We start from the raw sequence: 17,482 nt of genomic DNA, 5'->3' as shown, positions 1-17,482 counted from the left end.
TATAGAGCAGAAAACTTAACTGATGTCTTCAGACCAGACACCACGGTAAACAGCCTTGCATTGGGCAATTCTCTACCTGGAATAGTTAAATCAGTCTCCATAGTCTTAAGGATAAATCTACTTCTCTTGTAATCTCTTCTTTTTTTCCTAGAATGGTAACAAAAATCAATCTTTTCATCATTCAGGTAAACCACGTTCGCACCAGAGACTTTGACTGCTGTCTAGTTGTGCCCCTCATTGCAGAATCTGGCAACAAGCTGGAACTTGTTATTAGCAGAAATCCACTGGCATCTCAGAAAGGAAGCTCAGAACATCCTTTGGCGAGTGGGGAATGGAGTGACCCAAATAATGCCTTCCTTCAGCAGAGCAGACACACTCATGTCAGTACAGAGACACGGGATCCTACAAATACATTATAGCAGAAAACCATTTGAGTGGGACATTCGGTAACAAAAGACAATTATGGTGCTAAATCCATTCAAGATTTCTCTGAGATTAAGGCTCAGATGCTGTACAGCACTGAAAAGCACAGGAGGTCAGTCTGTCTGTCTCAAAGCTTCTATAGCTTCATGGTTACTTTTGAAATAGTTTAATTCTTCATTAAGTCAAGTCATTCCATTCTAAACAATCTTGCATTACTAACAGTAAGAAAAATCATAAGGGCCTTTTTTTCCCCCCAAATAAGAAACTGGGGAGATGTTTTAAACATGATCTAAATGTACCTCTCCCTTCAGCAGCAGTAGCTGTTTGAGGGAAGAGCACGGAGTCAACCTCTGCTAAAAAAAAAAAAAAAAAGTGGTGTCCAGGTTACATTGTTTTTAAAAAAACATTTTATCAGAAAGGTGCTGCTGTATGATGGACAAGACAGAGTGGTTTACTGCACTGGGTTTTCCTGAGAATGGCAAGAAGGGTGCACTTATCAGACAAAGGAAGGCTTAGATGTTTTAACAAAATGCTTGCAGGAAGCTGCAATTTGCAGTGAACGTTCCTCCCCCACTTCAGTACACTTTGTTGGAACCTATGTTATTCCCTATGCAATGAAGTATTTAATGGTATGTCTTGCAACCTGTGGGGATTTATAAGCAGAGACTTTTTTAGTGGGATAAAACCTCTGAAGGAGGATTACTGAAAAGAGTAAAACTGAAATGTTCAGACAAATTAGAAAGGTTTTTAAAAGAAAATGGTGTTTTTTAAAACGATGTCCACAGAGATTGATATGAAAGCTCTTTAATGATCCGTAAACCTGTAAACTTGTACTGTCACGTGTGAGCTTTTTAAGTCAAACAATTTCTTGAAGGGACAAAGGTACTATTTAATATGCTTTGTTTCAGCCTTCTTTATGATAAACATTACCCCCCTGCAACACATTTTTAGAATTTAAAACTGTAAATATATTTTACAAACACATCACACAAATTCTCTCCTCTCCCCTCTCCCCCCAAGCAATAAAATACTGCCAGTTGCTTTATATTCTCACCAGCAGCTGCTTCGGTTTATTCTGGTATTCAAGTTGTTATTAGTAATTATTGTTATTGGTGAATATAAAGATACTGGATTTGTACATTTGTAGAGTCTCAATATCTAAGCAATCACCTTACAGAGTTGTTTCTGGTCAATTTAAACTGTTTAACTGTATCCCTGTTGCTATTTCCAATACATGAACAAACTCACCTGCCCTGCACACACAAGTATCTCCAATTTCTATTTCAGCACTGCCAGAAAAGGTCAGAATGACATTTGAGGCTGAATCATGTAAAAATCCCACAAACAAACAAAGTTCATGAGTCACTTAAATATGTATTTTTATCTGTAACAAGTATTAAAACTGTAAAGTATTTTTGTACAAATTTAATACTTTAATAGCATGATATTTATCGTCTATGTTATGTTTTTTTGAAATTCAAACTGTTGCAAATATTTGTATGGAAAAACTGTATAAATTGAAATAAACAGTGATTTAAAGACATTAAAAATGAGGTATTATTTTTCTACTTTATAGTTTTCCACAGTTACAGCAAAAAATACCATGCTTATATTTGTAGTATACTTTTCCCTACTCTATGTGAAAAGAAAAAAAATTGTTAAAGGTAAGACACATTTTAGTACAATGTGTCTGATGTTTTGATTTAACATTCAACTTACTAATCTCAAAATTACAATGCAGCAGGTCACACAGTACACAGGAAAAAGTTGAAAGTGGAATGTTATTTGGACTCTGACTTGGAATTTTTCTTTTCCTACAAGACCATCAGTAGCATATAACTATTAGCTAAAAGCACCAATGGCAAGTTCTACATCTCTTTCAAGTACAAAGTGTGAAAAATTTTCTTTCACTGATTGAGTGCAGCTTTCTTGTTCTATTTATAACAAGATTAAAAGCCATAATGCATCAAAGCTTCATGCCCATAAATCTACCACATTAGAGAAACCTAAATTCCCCTTTGTAAACTGGTTTTTTTACTCAAGAGCAAACTACAAGTTTTGGCACATGAGTAAGAGCGTCTTATCAATACTGTAGCATTAGGAGATGGATAAATCTTGGTATGGAAAGCTAGGAGTCTTTAAATCAAAATACGTCCTCATGTATTTTTCACAGGAACATCTGGATCCTGTAAGACCTGTAAGTTCATTCTTCACCAAAACAGAAGAATTATGTGATTTTTTTGATGACCAAGACACCGATGAATATACTAAAAATGGATCAGTGAAAATGTAAAAGGCTCAGTGTAAAGCAAGTTGTTCTTTACAGAATATGCAAAAACAGGAAAGCCTTTGGAAAGTATCTCCATATTCAGCTTCTCGATTCCAAAAATCTTGAACAGAACACTGTTCAATAAAGATTCATAAAGAAGACAGTTAATAATTGTTTGTTAACTTTTGAAAAGCTTCCTAGGAATTGGTTGTCCCAAAGTTAGATTCCTAAGTCTAGAAGATCCAAGTGGGGAGTCTTCTACTGTTGTCTGTCAAAACAAAACACAAACATTAGCCAAGTTAGAACCAGACCTAAAATATCTTAGCATCTTCTAAAAAAGCTCTTTTTCCATGACAGAGCTCAGAAATTAGATATAATGAAAAAAAAGCATCTGTTTTAAGTAGGTTTGATTGTATAAAAATCAACTTCAGTTGATTAACTTCAGTGATTAAATTTTATACAAAGCTTTTACAGCAGGTCACCTATCTACTGACATCTGTGCACCAAGAATAAGCTAATACAGACTAAGGTGGCCAACGGATCACTCAAGTGAGCAGAAAGATGTATAAATTTACTACTATTGACATTTTTCTATATTAGTCATATATAGTCTGTGGGAAGAGATATGCCAAATTTGACTGCTTCACCAATTACTGATCATCTTGAAAATTATTAAGTAAATAAGAGTAAAACAACCATAGCAGTACCAGGTGACCTGTGGTGGTAAGGGTGCAAAAGTTTGTTCTAAACTTTCTCAGCAAGGAGATACTTACGGGAGGTAATTTTGTAGCATCCTCAGATGCAAGAGTTTGGTGTCTTTTGTAAGGACTTTGCTGCAAACTGCCTGTCTGCTCTTTATTGAGAGCTGATGACCATTCCTGTTTTGTGAGGTCACTCTGAGGTTCAGGCAGGCCAGGAGCACCCTGAGTTACAGAAACAGAGCAAGTCGCGACCTCCTGATGTTGCCAGCACTTCGTGAGGGGACAGTTCGTTTGTTTGGGACACTTGCTTGCTTCTGAAATTGCCTCTCTCAAAAATCTCTGTAAGCGAGTTTTTCTGGGCACGTTCTTGTTCGTGACTGCTCTGCGGAGGTGCAGCTCTTCAGCCACAACGTAGACACGGCAGCGTCCCCTGGTCACGGCAGTGTACACGTGCTGCCAGTGCTGACGGCCAGGATTGCCAACCACGTACACAACCGTTTTCTCCTCAGAACCCTGAAACTGGTTTAAGAATGCCATTTCAAAGAAAGATCTCCGGTAAATAGTTTAAAAAAAAAAAAAAAAAGAAGACAGAAGAACGAGGAATATTTCAAGAATATTCAAGAATATCCTGCATTCAAGGAATTGTGGGTTCAAGAAAGTTTCTGACTCTTCCACATGAAAATACAGCTCAGAGTTGCTGTGTTTTTACCTGAAATGTGTGAATAGTTCTGGCCCACGCATGTTTTATGTGACATAGCTTCTTCAGTGCCTTGTACTTCACAGTGAACATGGAGCCGTACGTGCTGCTGATGGTCAGTAAGCGCTGTTTATCAATTTCTACATCCTAAAGAAATAACACAATACTCAGCAGTGAGCTTGTACTGGCAGTTTGATCAACATCTGAGTGCATCCCTATTCTTTCACTGACCATCTTCAAGGAAAACAGCTTCACTGGCCCCTCTACTCAACTCCCTGTTGAGTACAGTTTCTTATTGCTATATTTTTAGGTCAGCTTAGTTTTCTGCCAGGGAGATCTCCAGCTGTAACATTAGCCTTATTTTTACTTAAGACTGTTTCTGCCTATATGCAAAACATTACCCATTTCAGTTACCATATGTTTTTTACGAACTGTATTTACACTGAACACAAGCAGACCAACTGAAACACATTTTACAAGAAAGCCCAGAGATGGGTTTTTTAAATTCTCTATTGTAGTTTGCCTCTTTCTTGCCTTTCACATGACAGTTTAGCAGAACTAAGTATGTACTACAGACTAAACTTGTAAAGTGTGAATTTTTTGGTTCTAGGGATTCAACAAGGACCAAATTAGTTACCACCAGGGGTTTTTTGTGCAAGTTCTCACAGTAAGGACTTACCTCTGTTATGAAAAATATATCTCCATTGCACAGTCGTTTTTCTTCCTCAGCAGCCTCTGTAGTGAGGGTGGTTTCTCCACTTCTATATTCATGGCCATTAGAACCATCTCTGAAACCACAGCCTGGTAAGAGATCCCTGAGATATGCATTCCGTGTGCAGGAAATCTTGTCCCCAATTTGAAATAAAAGTCGATTTTTATGGTTTCTAGGTCAGAGAAAGAAAAAGCAAGAAATATATTTACAAAGTATGCATTTACCATCTCTCAGTATTTCTTCTCTTTCCACTCTCTTCACTTGACCCAGATTAAAAACCGTAATAATATTCAAAACAGTTAACACACATTTATTTCTTGAACTTTTGTAAAACCTTTTGGTAAAAAATAGTAATATAGAGTAGCTCAAAAATCTTGCTTCCAAAAATATTTCAGAATCTGTCTAGAAATTCATACAGTGGTAAAAAATAATTAATCTTGAGAGGTTTTTTCACATTGCTTTTATGTCAATTTTGAATATTCAACAGTAACTTAAAATCTTGGAATTCACATAATGACAGTTTAAATGAAAGGCAGTTTATCATTGTTCACAGTCCAGATTGAGATTAAAGAAAATTTATGTTATAAGTTGTTTATACAATAATCAGATCTAGATGAACATTGAAAGTTGTACAATCTTATTTTAGGGTTTTGGTCTGGCTGTAACACTTTCAAAAACAAACTGATATTGTTCACAGGGAAAATGTAAAACAGTGGCTTACCTGGTTACATGATTTGAATAGTGTTGGCAACAAAGTTCATTTATTAGATTGCAGTCTTGCCTAAATCATACAAAACAAGAACATGAACAAAATCATGATGTACAAAACATACAATTACAGGCAATGTCACATTACATTGATTTATAAATAATGGAAAAAGCCCTTTTTAGCTTTGATGATCTTCCACTAACACTTTAAAAAATTGCTGGTTCAGAGTTTAGAAGACAGAGCAGTAAAGAAACGGTTTTGTCTAAATACCACAGAAAGTGAGGCAAGGATGTTTACACTGCATACCTAGATTAGCTAGATTTGGTTTTAACATAAAGAAGAAAACTAAAGAAAAAATAAGGCCTGGACAGATTATTTTCTGTCTATAAATATATTAAAAATAGCCAGGAGATTTATTTGCTTTTTAAAGACCTGGGATTTCAACTTTCAACTGCAGATTACATACCTATAAATAAATTCCAGATTAATCTTATATGAAAATCACTAATAACAATATTGTACCTGAATGCAGATTGGAGAAATGCAATTAATGTGGGAGTTAGTTACACAGCATCCACAACAAACAGCTGAACTAGCCAAAATTTATACATTGCTTATTTGCTCACTGGTAACCTGGAAATAGTGGGAGTTTTTTAATTACTGAGAAAAGGTTATTCACAAATAAAAGTGGAAGAGTTTGTTCTTAAGTACCCTTCTGTGCAGAACTGCAAGTTTATGGACTGTTGGTACTACTGCACATAATATTTATCCCTTCAGTGTAGTATCTTCTGTTACTTGGTCAATTCTCACTTGTGACAGCAGGTTATAGAGATAGTGGGTGTGAACACTCCACCACACAGCCTGGAATTCACATCTGCCACAGTTGGATACATTTGAATACACATATTTCTTTGTATCTCGTGGGTTCCTCCTACAGCCAAGCTCTCACCTTCTGTTTCTGAACACCACACTGTTCCAAACACAAGAGCACAGGTTCTCACCATCTGCTACAAAAAATGACCATTAAGTCCGTCCTTTGCTGCACTAACAAAAACCATATAGAGGAACGTGAGCACAAAGGCAGAACTTATGGTGAAAAATAATGTTAAGATTAGAGAAAAATGCAGCAATTCTTCATGGATAGATGGGGCAACCAGAAGGTACAGGGAGAGACATCGAGCCTGTTTGTTCTCTCTAGTAATTTTATGATACTGCCACTAGTCTCTCCACTTCAACACACTCAGATATTTTTAGATTATGGCTGCTAGCAAGGATTTGTTCAATGTCTACTTGCATACTCCGTTACCTTCTGAAAGCAATGAACTGTGATTGTTTGGCATCCTCCAATCCTGGTCCTTTTTTAAGTAAAGTCTTAATGGCAGTTTGCAAATCTGTTTTAAAAGACATAAAAGGTAAGGCATAAAAACATGCAGAACAAATTAAGAAAGAAAAATATAAATTAATATTAAATTGCCTTTGCTTCAATGACATTTCAACTTCTTTAAAATAACAACAAAACCAAAAAACAAGCAAACAAAAAAGCTGCACAGAACCACACACCCCACAAAAAACCAAAAGCACACCACAAAACACCCACATACATACTTCCCAAAAAAGCATCATGCAGTTAACCCACTTTTAAAATCTGAGAAACTAGAGTAATATGGAAGGAGACAAATTCTTATATCTGTGTTAAACAACAGCTGCATAGAACACATTTCATGCAAAATAAGGTTTTGATATAGCACAGTAAAGAGCTAAAGATCAAACATTTTCAAGCCACAGACCTATACACTTAGATTCAAAGAAGAAATCTACTTTAGGTATTCTGTTTGCTGAGTATGTTACAATAGTAAGATAAGGTGATAACATTTGCACTGGTTTTTTCCTCATCCCCTTTGAAGCTTTTTGATGTGTATAAAATAGAGGCCACTCAATTCACCTGTACCAAATAGATGTCAAAAAAACCCAATAAACAATGGTCGTAGCCCTGACCCCAAAAATATTTTAAAAGAAATACTGGTATCCTTTCTGCTTCTATTTTCCTAACTCAGTTGTAGAGTTGGGAGGACATTCCTGTCCAGCATACCATCCTGTTACAGTTGCTGTTTACTCAAATGATTCACCACTGAAACATTTGATATGTTAAGCTTTGACAGCTCCAGTTACACCATAAAAAGACAATCACATTTGATTACACTGGTAGAAGTTGTCCCCCATTTCAAAATGTAACTGGTGAGCTGCAGCTCTACAGCCTATTCTCTGCATTTATGGATTTTGCTGTGTGCACTTACAGAAGGCAGAAGATAAAACTATGAATGTAGCATTTAAGTTTATCCCACAAAAAAAACCCAGATTAAAATCTTCCCAAAATTTTAGTTCCAGACAACGGTCTATGCTTTACCAAAGGGAAAATCAAGACCACAAACTGACTGTACACATACCATCACAATTCCCACCAGAAGGCAAAGCAATAAGAATAAATTTCTTCTCCGGGCTTAGAATTGTCATTTCCTCATTCCAAGCAGAAAGTTGCAGCACCTCATCAAATTCAGGAAGCTGTCGGTGAGAGATTCTTGACCAGAGCAGTGGAGGGAAAACAGAAAAGTTACTTCTAGTTAAAGGATTCCAGTGTATCATCATCTGCATCAGCCTGAAGTTCACCACTAATAAATTTTTTGTCATCAACACTACATGCACCAAAAAATTCTTTCCTCTGAACATAACTTAATTTCACATTAAAAAAGTTGGTGATTTATTCTCTAAACCCCTCAGCACTGCAGCAGATACTTAGTATTACCCATACAGTTCCCATGGGAGCCAAATGGAGTAAAACCAAAAAAATAAGATTTCTTTAAAAAAAGAAATCATGTACTGATAGGAAATAGAACTATTTCCAGAACAAAAGTAATGCAAATGTTGGAAACATTTAGAGTCTCTAGGTATTGATACAGAAAGATATAAAAATGTAATGTAATGGCCCTTGACATCTAACCTCTCAAAGCAATACAGTCTGTTTTAGCTGTTGTCACACTTACCAGCAATGTCTTTAAAACTTCCTTTATAGAGAAGCAATTTTAAATGATTTCAGAAGGCAAAAAGTCACTTGTGCAGTTACAACTCATTTGAAAACAACAGAGAGTATCATAAAGTGAAATACATCCTACAGAATTTAAGAGTATTCCAGCACACACATTTCTTTTTGTCCAATATACATACTTCGAGAAAAATTTGTAGGGTTTTGTTGCTGTTGTTTTGTGGGTTTGTTTTTTTTAAAACCAATGTTGCTGATTTGGACCAAAAAAACTAAACAGAACTTTTTACTACAGAGTCAAATCTGGATCACTGCTATTTTGCAGGTAAAAGGCCAGGCCTACTACAAGAATGCTACATACATGCATAAGGATATCCTACCTTGATGCATTATCTACAATTAGTTGTGATTCAGCTCTGTGGTTTGTTCGCAGTTGTATAGAAAAGCCTCTTGATTTCAGACCTTCAAAGAGATCAGCTAACATGTTTCCTGGGTCTATGCTTGGAAGCTGTCTAGTATCACCTAAACAGAACGCAAATTAGTGTTTGTGAGAAGGAATAACAGATCATGTGTTGCAAGCGGTCTTGAAAAAAAAAATCACTGGAATTAATACATACTCAACTCTCTAATAATAACATACATCCTTACTACAATTCACATGAAAAAACACTTTCAAGAACCTGAGACACTTAAGGAATCAGGCTGTAGCATAGTTCAAGTTTTTCATATTCCTCACTCAGTAATGCTTTACTAGCAAGTGCAAATCCCTCTGCTTGATGAACGTTGACAGTGATCACAACTTATTCAAACACGTTTTGAAAGCTACATATTTAAAAAATGCCCTAAGTAGCATGTCAAAAATCAAACCTCTGAGAAAGCATAAAAACTTGACTTTGTATTTCTTTGCTTTCCTTTTTGAATTAAAACAAAATGATCCTAGCATTAAGAATTGCACGAAACCTCCCTTCTAACATATGATTAATATGCTAACTGCTAAACAGGGAATGGAGATACTGATAATTTCATACTGACAGCTGGAAAACCTTCTTATCTCATCTGACCCTTACAACTACCAGAAATATCCAAGAACAGAACAATGTGACATTATGGAATTTTTAACAGACTCAATGAGACCAGAGGGAGCTCTGATACTTACACTATATACTGTGTGTTATTAAATTGATGTTTTACTTACCTAGAATAATAAGTTTAGCAAGCTGAGCATGCTCACACAAGAGTTTTAAAACTAAACTAAAAATGCGTACAGACACCAAACTTCCTTCATCCACAATCAGAACCGTAACAGCAGAAAACTTCCACGGCTGTGCCTGTTCGCTCTGCCTCCATGATTTAAAACTATAGATAATCTAGAAACAAATAAGAATAAAGCAAGCTCTGACATTAATCAACTGTAAAAAACTCTCTTACAAAAGTAGACAGAGCAGTATGTTCTAACGTATGTGGAGCTGTTATCTGAAATTATCAATTTAAATCTGTGAAGACCCAAAGACTCAACCATTCAGTCTTATTTTCCTCCTCAGTGAATACATTTCTAGCTGAGATTATTGACACTGACTTACATAAAAGCACAGAAATGCAGTCTTTTTTTTTTCTGCAGGAACCATTTAAGATAAAAGGTGAGCCATTAGGTTGCTCACTAGCAGAACCCCTCCTACTACAACTTGCTGACTTTAATAAATGCCCAGCATTGCATGGGGAAGGGGTACAGGCAACTACCCAGTCCCCAAAGATAAAGTAAGCCACCAATACATTTTATGTTATAATTTTTATTTATATGCATTATTCCACAACTCCAATGTCTTCTTGGCACCTTTCACTACCTAAGACAAAAGAAACTGAAGTTTATTTACAACGAGTTTAGTTTGCTTTCTATTTTTTTCTAAAAAAATTTCCACAATACTTGACAGTAATTAAGAAAACACTGTGCAAATGAAATTTATCTCATTATTCAACCCCAGGATACTGATCTTTCCATGTATGTGCTGGTATCATTATGATTGCTAGGCAACAGAATACTAGAAAACAGCTCTACCACCAAGAAAGTATTTTTGTCTTCATTAAAATTAAAATAAAAAGCAAAACTGAGAAGCTAAAAAGACCAGATACCCTAGAGAGGCACAAGTGTGAGATGTGTGTAACTACAAAACCCCCGAAGTTACAGCAAATAATGTTTTCAAATGACTGATTTATAATTCCCCACAATGTAACACACACTTCCAAATGCTGACAAGCGGTACCTAAGCATTATCATTAATAACAATAAGTTACACATTTCATAAGGAAAGTTCAATAACAGGCTTTTTGCCTTTTTTTTTCTTTCTCAAAACAAGAATGGATGGTGCCAAAGGTCTTTCAGAACCTAATTGAAAAAACCCAAACAAAGAAACAAAAAACAAAACCTTACCTGATGCAGTGTATATGCAGGAAGCTGAGTTTTTTCATTCAAAAGACTTGCCGCCCTCCCTGTAGGTGCAGTAAAAAGTACATTCAAACATTTTTTTGTGTGCATATTCTCTGACCCCCAGGGATGATCAAATGTATTCCATTCCTCAGACGCATCCAAGTCTTCTTCAAAGTCCTTAGAAGCAGCTTCCACTTCTTTTTCCATCTGCTTTAAATGACGAAAAAGGCAGCTAACTATTGTACTCTTCCCACAGCCTCCTTTTCCACTTATGATTGTGACAGGATTACAACAAATCTTTTCCACAGCAATAACCTGATCTAAGTCTGCCTCTGCGTTAGTTTTGTTACCAGGCATAGACTCTACCTCCTTTTCAGGAAGGTGATTTTCACCATTATGATGGTCTGGATCATTTTCCTTCAGATGTTCCATTTCATGTGCCTGGGTAATATTCATTTTGTTATCTACCGTTCCCCTTGATGTCTCAGAAAAGTTAAGTATCTTTCTCACATCAGCGTCCAGTTTCCATGTGTCATTTGACAGAAGGTCACCTATATACATTGCAATGTCTTTTTCAGATTTGTAAAGATGAGGCAGAAACACTAGCTGTTTTTCCCTAATCACTACCTTCTGATTTTTCAAAAACTCAAGAGCTTGCCAAACATGCTCGGTTGACATATTTTTGGATACAAAACGAGCCAATTCATCTTGATCTTCATATGTGTGTCCCATTTTTCTACACTGTTTCTTGAGTTGATCATACAGAATTAATGCATTCTTCTGCAAGTCGGGAATCTTCCAGAGGAGATGTTCACACTGACAGAAGGCGGCCCACATTGCCTCACAGTAAGAAAGGTTCAGTTCCTCATAGATAATCTTCTCCCAAAAAGAATAAAAGCAAACACATATTTATTTCAGAAGATACTAGCTTCTTGCTAAATAACATTCCTCCTTGTAAATACCAATTGCAATTCAGAGGGTGGAGTTTGCAAAAATGTGTGTATTTTTCATAACATACAAGGAACTTTAAAAATAAAGACCTGACACAGAAACTGGGTATTAGGGATAACTCCTGCACACCTCATAACACAATTTCAAGTAAAGGTACACAAATTGAAGACACACGGTCAGAATACCATACCCAATTCTGCACATGTTGCTTCGAGAAACACACAATCTTAAAGACACTAGCACAAAGTAGTGCAAAACTGAGATGTGCAAAACGGGCTAACTACTGAGGCAAGAAAAATGAATTGCACTTGCTCAGTCTTAAGAGAAACAGCTAAAGAGTGTCTTCAAGAAATAAAAAAATTGCAGTGAGAATGCAGGTCCTTGGTACAAGAAGAAAGAGAGCAACAAGTCCATAATGCATCAAGAAATAGTCAAACTGAACATGAGGAAAATCCTCTTAAAGGAAAGGATGTGAAAGGCTGGAACATATTGGCTACACTGCTGAATCTCTGAAATTGGAGGTCTTAAAGACAAGTCAGAACATCCATCCATAAAGCACTGGGGGGCTGAAGCAGAGGGATAACCAACCATATTTGTGAACTATTAAGCTGCAGCTCCCATCTAAAGTACAGGACTGCTAAGGTGAGGTACAACAGCAGAGCTGCACAGCAAGCCCAGTAAAGGAAAATGAAGGTAGGCAACCACTGCAAATTCCACTAGAAAAAACAAATCACTGGATCAGATAACATCGTGAAAAGAAATTTATCTACCTTAATATGAAAGCACAGATACTGTTCTGTGTATTAGGAACAGAAAATCTCATTTACCGGTATAAAACTGAACGGGATAATTGAGGATTTTTAATTAGCTTTCTTACTTTGGCCCAATTACCTCAAGTATTTAATTTTCTGTTCCTTGTAAAAAAACCACTAAACAAACGGTTGTAACAAAACCATTTTTAAAAATCTTCTGAGATTAATTTATCGTAGAACAACTGGAAAAACAAAACCCTTTGCTAAACTGAGTCTAGTACATCATCTATTTCCAAATGAACTATGCTTAGGCCTTAAAAATGCCAATTTAATAAACTGAACGTAACTAAAACAGCACTGTAGTGTAACAAAGCTCAGATGTAACAAAACCCTATTTTTACTCTACCTAAAATTACTTACCCTGCTGAATCCAAGTTTCCATGGCTCATTCTTTAATATCTCGTCCAATTTTGTTAGCATCTTGTCTTGAAAATTGATCTCCTCACCACCTGTATTATTTCTTTCTTCAGTCTCTCTTTGCCAATCCACCATATCCAACAGACAGAAAAAATGGCACGGCAGAAGAATCGGCAAGAACTCCAGTATCCTTGGAAAAGTCAGAGCTACCAATACTGCCTTCCCTGCAACTGCAGTCATCATAAACAAAGCTTCATAAAATATACACACATATTTGTAAAGACAATTTAAACTTACTATAGCCTTCATCCTTCTACCTCCCCTAGATCCAAAACATCTCAAATTTCTTTCAGTTTCTTACTCATTGTAATCCTTTTTAAATTATTTTAAAGTCTCTTTTCCCTGAACTGCCTGGGGAAAAAAACAATGTAAAGAGATGACATGCATCTAAATGTACTCTCTTGGAAAATACGTAATTTGCAGAAATGCAAAGACAAAACCTTTTCCCTTCTAAGAAAGTACTTAATTTACACAAGAGAATGAATATACACTATTTCCACACACAAAAAAAAAAATACCATGAAGGCTTGAGGAACAAACTGCTCAAGCCTGTAACAATTAATGGTAACCAAAAAAATTTACAATAGCAGAAGTAGCAAGGAGGGAGAGAGGGGGGCATATATTGCCCAATGATAGAGAAAGAAGAAAATTTAAAACTAAGGGCACTAAGGAATCATAGAAACGTAGCAAAGTAACTTATATTAGATGCTAGGAAAAAACCCCAACTATAAGAACAATGAGCAGAGTGCAATCATTACCCCTAATGATTCATGAACATACTGGACAAGCCTCAACCAAAAGCGATCCACATATCCCATTAAAATTCTCACAGCAAACCAGATCTGCGTTTCTACCATTATTGATTCCTACCCCTTTGTGATCATGAAAAGATTTGAAGTCCATAAACTAGGGTTCAGAACTTTGCCACCGTTACAAAAACAGAACAAAAAGCCTAAAAGTCTGTAGGACTCTGAAAATTTTCCTCTCCTTACACTTGGGATTTGGAGTAAAGTCATCTCAAGCCTAGCAGAGGCTCCCAACTCTCCTGTTATACACGATTTGACATCCAAAAGAGTTGCCTCCATCATTTGACCTGATGCTGCCCAGCGAGCCAGGTACTGGAAGACTTCATCTGCTTACAAGCAACAGCAGATGGCCCAACCTGCCTGAGCAGGTTACAGAAACAGATCGTTGGAGCAAAACGAGAGCTAATGCTGAAGACACACCTCAGATACTTTGTATTTCCCTCTATTTTAATGTTTTGCTTCTGACCAGCTGTAGTCTGGTCTCACAGACTGAATGCATATTAGGGATTGGAGTACCTTAGGCATGCAACTGGAACATATTGTTTGGGTTTCATCCAGCAGGAATACAGTCAATACTCTCAGAGACTGCATCACAATGGGGACAAGAGGGATGTCTGCTTCAAAAGCACATTCCTGATCCAATCTCTAAACCCATGTAGGCACACTAGTGCAGCCCACAACATGATCCTCTGAACTATCTCGGTGTGGGGACACTCCTGTTTCCACATTCTGTTCCTGGCCATACCAATCTGCTGACAGAAAGGATTCAAATACACTTAGACTATTTAGTGTTGAGTTGGACCACACTGAACTCCTTCACTGTTCCCCTGTACTACAAAGAAGCAGGTATACTATTTCTGAACACGTATTTGTCCTAAAAAGCCATACCACCATGTGTAAGTAGTGCTAAACTCATTTTTCAACACTTCCAGGGGTGGAGCATCCCTAGCACAGACAATTCTACTTAGTAAGCCTACAGAATTTAGGAAAGTCCTGCTGTATACCTATCTTTAATTTGTCAGTTGTCCCACTGTGAGGAAATTTAAAAAAAAAAAAAAAATCACTGCATGTTCAAAATTCAGTTGAATATACATTTGATATGAAGACATGTTAGTTTGAACACAGCACCTGAAACAGAACTCCTTAGCTAAAAAACAATAAAAATAGTACAGGATATACCTACTTGATTTTGAAACATAGTAGAAGATGTCATAATCCTTGGTATCTCTTCGGCTCCTCCCTGGATGTATGTGTGAAACTTGGAATTGTTTCAGCTTTTCTTCAAGATTTCTAAAATTCAGCACAGACTCCATAGGAAGCCAAGTAAAAAATTTTTCTTTAAAACTCTCAGGAACTTCACATTCCTCAAGAAAGAGTGAAAATACTTGTCGGTTGTTTTCTTCTATATCAGTCCGCAGAAAATATGACGGATATCCTTCCACAAAGTACTTAGACCCAATTTTTTTAGCTTTAACATTAACCTTCCACCAAGGGCCGACTAATGGAAAACGTCCAATTACTTCATACTCCTTTTTGGTGCCATCTTCCCGTATAATAACTGAATCATTAAAAGAAAAATAAGTCCATTGTCAATTGACATTCATAAAGATTAAAAGTTTGGGTTAATTAAAAGAGTTTTGTTTTTTCTAAGCTCTATAACTGAGGTAGTAAAAGTAAAGCAGGGGCTTTCATAAACTCCTGATGTCAGTCTCTCCAGTAATATTTAAAAACAAAAGTGAAACCAATCTCAGAATGAAGCACAAAATTGCTTCTCTAAGCATCAGAAATAAATCTTGTGTACGAATTTATTAAGCCAATTAAACACATATGGTTTAATATTACGGTTTACTATTTATGCCGACAAGTTTAGAATTCAATTTTAAGGTTTTGTCACAAAATATTCCATCACAATGCCTGCAAGTTCTTCAGATACGATTGTATATCAAATACTTTCTGCAACTGAAACCGCCAAAATTATAAGCAATTAATACAATAAACTCTTAACATTTTGTATGACCCGGTTTGACCCCTCTTTTCCTCAAAAAAATTAATACACCGCTCCTCAATCCATGACTGGGGACTAACTGCTATGACTAGAACAAAGTGGGCACCTACATTTAGCAGGGCCTCTTCCTCACCACACCAGAGTGGCTCTTAGGTCTGTAACAACTTATCTATTTCTCCCTTGTTACCTAGTTCAATTCAGTCATTTTAAAAACAATGTTGAGGATAAAGTATTCTTGTTAGGAACTAAGTTGCTCCAACTTCACCTGCTTTTCTAAATCAGGAATCATTAACGTTACGTATCAACACTCTTATTATATATCATTAAAAATATTGGCGGTTTTTGTGTGAAGTTACCTTAAATAGAAAAACTTTATGTTGTCTAACTGTTGCAGTACTGTGCCCGTCATCATCACGGCTAGGTTTCACGAGTGAAGATTTGAGAAGGGCTCTACCCACGCTTGCTACAAGCGCGCTGACGGCTAAAAAGGCCAACGCGAGATAGGCAAGTCCGTAGAAAACCACAAATCACACTGCCCTTGTACTGCACATGTAATGTTTATCACCTACTTCGGTTCTCTGTCCCTTCACATGTAATCGGTGCAGTGACTTGTAATAGATGCAGGGGGAAGGAGCGAGCTACCTCCCTCTCTGTCCCACCCTGAAGGCACGCTGTGCGCGCCCAGGTGCGGAGCGGCGGCCGCAGGGCCCAACGCGCCTCCCCTCAGCGCCCGCCATTCCCACACCGCCGGGTCCAGCCCGCTCCTTTCCAACGCCGCGCCCCCCGCCGAGCCCAGACCCGCGGGCCAGGCAGGGCACGGCAGGGCGCAGAAGGGCGCAGAAGGGCGCAAAGGGGCACCGAATCCCGCCCGCCCTCCCGCCTGGCCCTGCTCCGCTTCCGCAGCCCTCACCGGCGCGGCGCGGGGGCAGCGCGGGCGCCAGCTCCCGCCCGGCAGCCTCCATGAGCGCAGCCTCCGCCAAGTGCAGCTCCTCCTCGATCTCCTCCTCGCTCTCCTCCTCCGAGCCCGCCGCCCACCGCGGCGGCAGCAGCTCCCCCCATAGCTCCACCACCGCTCCCCGCTCCTGGCTGGGCTCCGCCATGGCTCCCGCGCCTTCCCGGCCCGCGATCCCTCCGCCCACCACGCGGCAGGAAACGCGGAGAGGGACAGCGGGAAGAGTCTGGTACTCAAGGCAGTCAGGAATGCCAGGAGGCAGTCGGGTAGTCAGTCAGGAGCATCGAGGGCACCCTTCTAATAATTCGAGTCATAATTCTGTACCTTTATGTGTGCCCAGCTTCAAATAGGTCAGACTTGGTTTTCAAAAACGTGGGTTATTTGTTGCTCAGGTGGAGTGAGGTTGGTTTTCTAGAGCTGGGTGGTCAAGCACTGAGAATTAGATGATACTTTTGAAAATCTGGATTTAAATATTTTGCTCTTCTTCGCAGTGTAGCCAAGTTTAAGGCTCCCGTCTGCTTTATGTCTCTTTCCTCCCTCAGTACTGCTACCAGCACAGCTGGAGAATAGAA

At 37.9% G+C, this 17,482-nt stretch overlaps 2 protein-coding genes across 10 annotated transcripts in view; one reads left to right on the top strand and one right to left on the bottom strand.

Moving 5' to 3' along the window:
- The window catches only part of GRIP1 (glutamate receptor interacting protein 1), a 323,131-nt gene extending 321,158 nt beyond the window's left edge, over positions 1-1,973 (top strand). For all 8 annotated transcript variants that reach the window (XM_050325337.1, XM_050325342.1, XM_050325335.1 and 5 more), the window contains one exon: positions 186-1,973. In XM_050325337.1, coding sequence (XP_050181294.1) covers positions 186-419 — 234 coding nt within the window. In that variant the 3' untranslated portion in view covers positions 420-1,973. The remainder of the gene's footprint in view (positions 1-185) is intronic.
- HELB (DNA helicase B) lies at positions 1,939-17,070 on the bottom strand. Of its 2 annotated transcripts, none has more exons than XM_050325344.1 (13): positions 16,869-17,070; positions 15,137-15,511; positions 13,091-13,317; positions 10,971-11,843; positions 9,741-9,912; positions 8,926-9,067; positions 7,956-8,086; positions 6,818-6,902; positions 5,524-5,583; positions 4,770-4,974; positions 4,103-4,237; positions 3,466-3,912; positions 1,939-2,960 (listed from the first exon to the last, which is right to left on the bottom strand). In XM_050325344.1, exons 1-13 carry the CDS (start codon positions 17,056-17,058, stop codon positions 2,871-2,873), a joined length of 3,132 nt encoding a protein of 1,043 aa, XP_050181301.1. In that variant the 5' UTR covers positions 17,059-17,070; the 3' UTR covers positions 1,939-2,870. The 2 variants fall into 2 exon arrangements, with proteins under 2 accessions (XP_050181301.1, XP_050181302.1); XM_050325345.1 differs by having other exon boundaries at positions 3,466-3,906.
- Between the last annotated feature and the right edge of the window lie 412 nt (positions 17,071-17,482).

Source organism: Myiozetetes cayanensis, unplaced genomic scaffold (assembly GCF_022539395.1).
Source record: "Myiozetetes cayanensis isolate MyiCay16 unplaced genomic scaffold, myiCay2020 scf3, whole genome shotgun sequence".
Classification (NCBI taxonomy): domain Eukaryota; kingdom Metazoa; phylum Chordata; class Aves; order Passeriformes; family Tyrannidae; genus Myiozetetes; species Myiozetetes cayanensis.
Note: the sequence above shows the minus strand (reverse complement) of the source record. Positions and strands in the feature narration are given on the sequence as shown.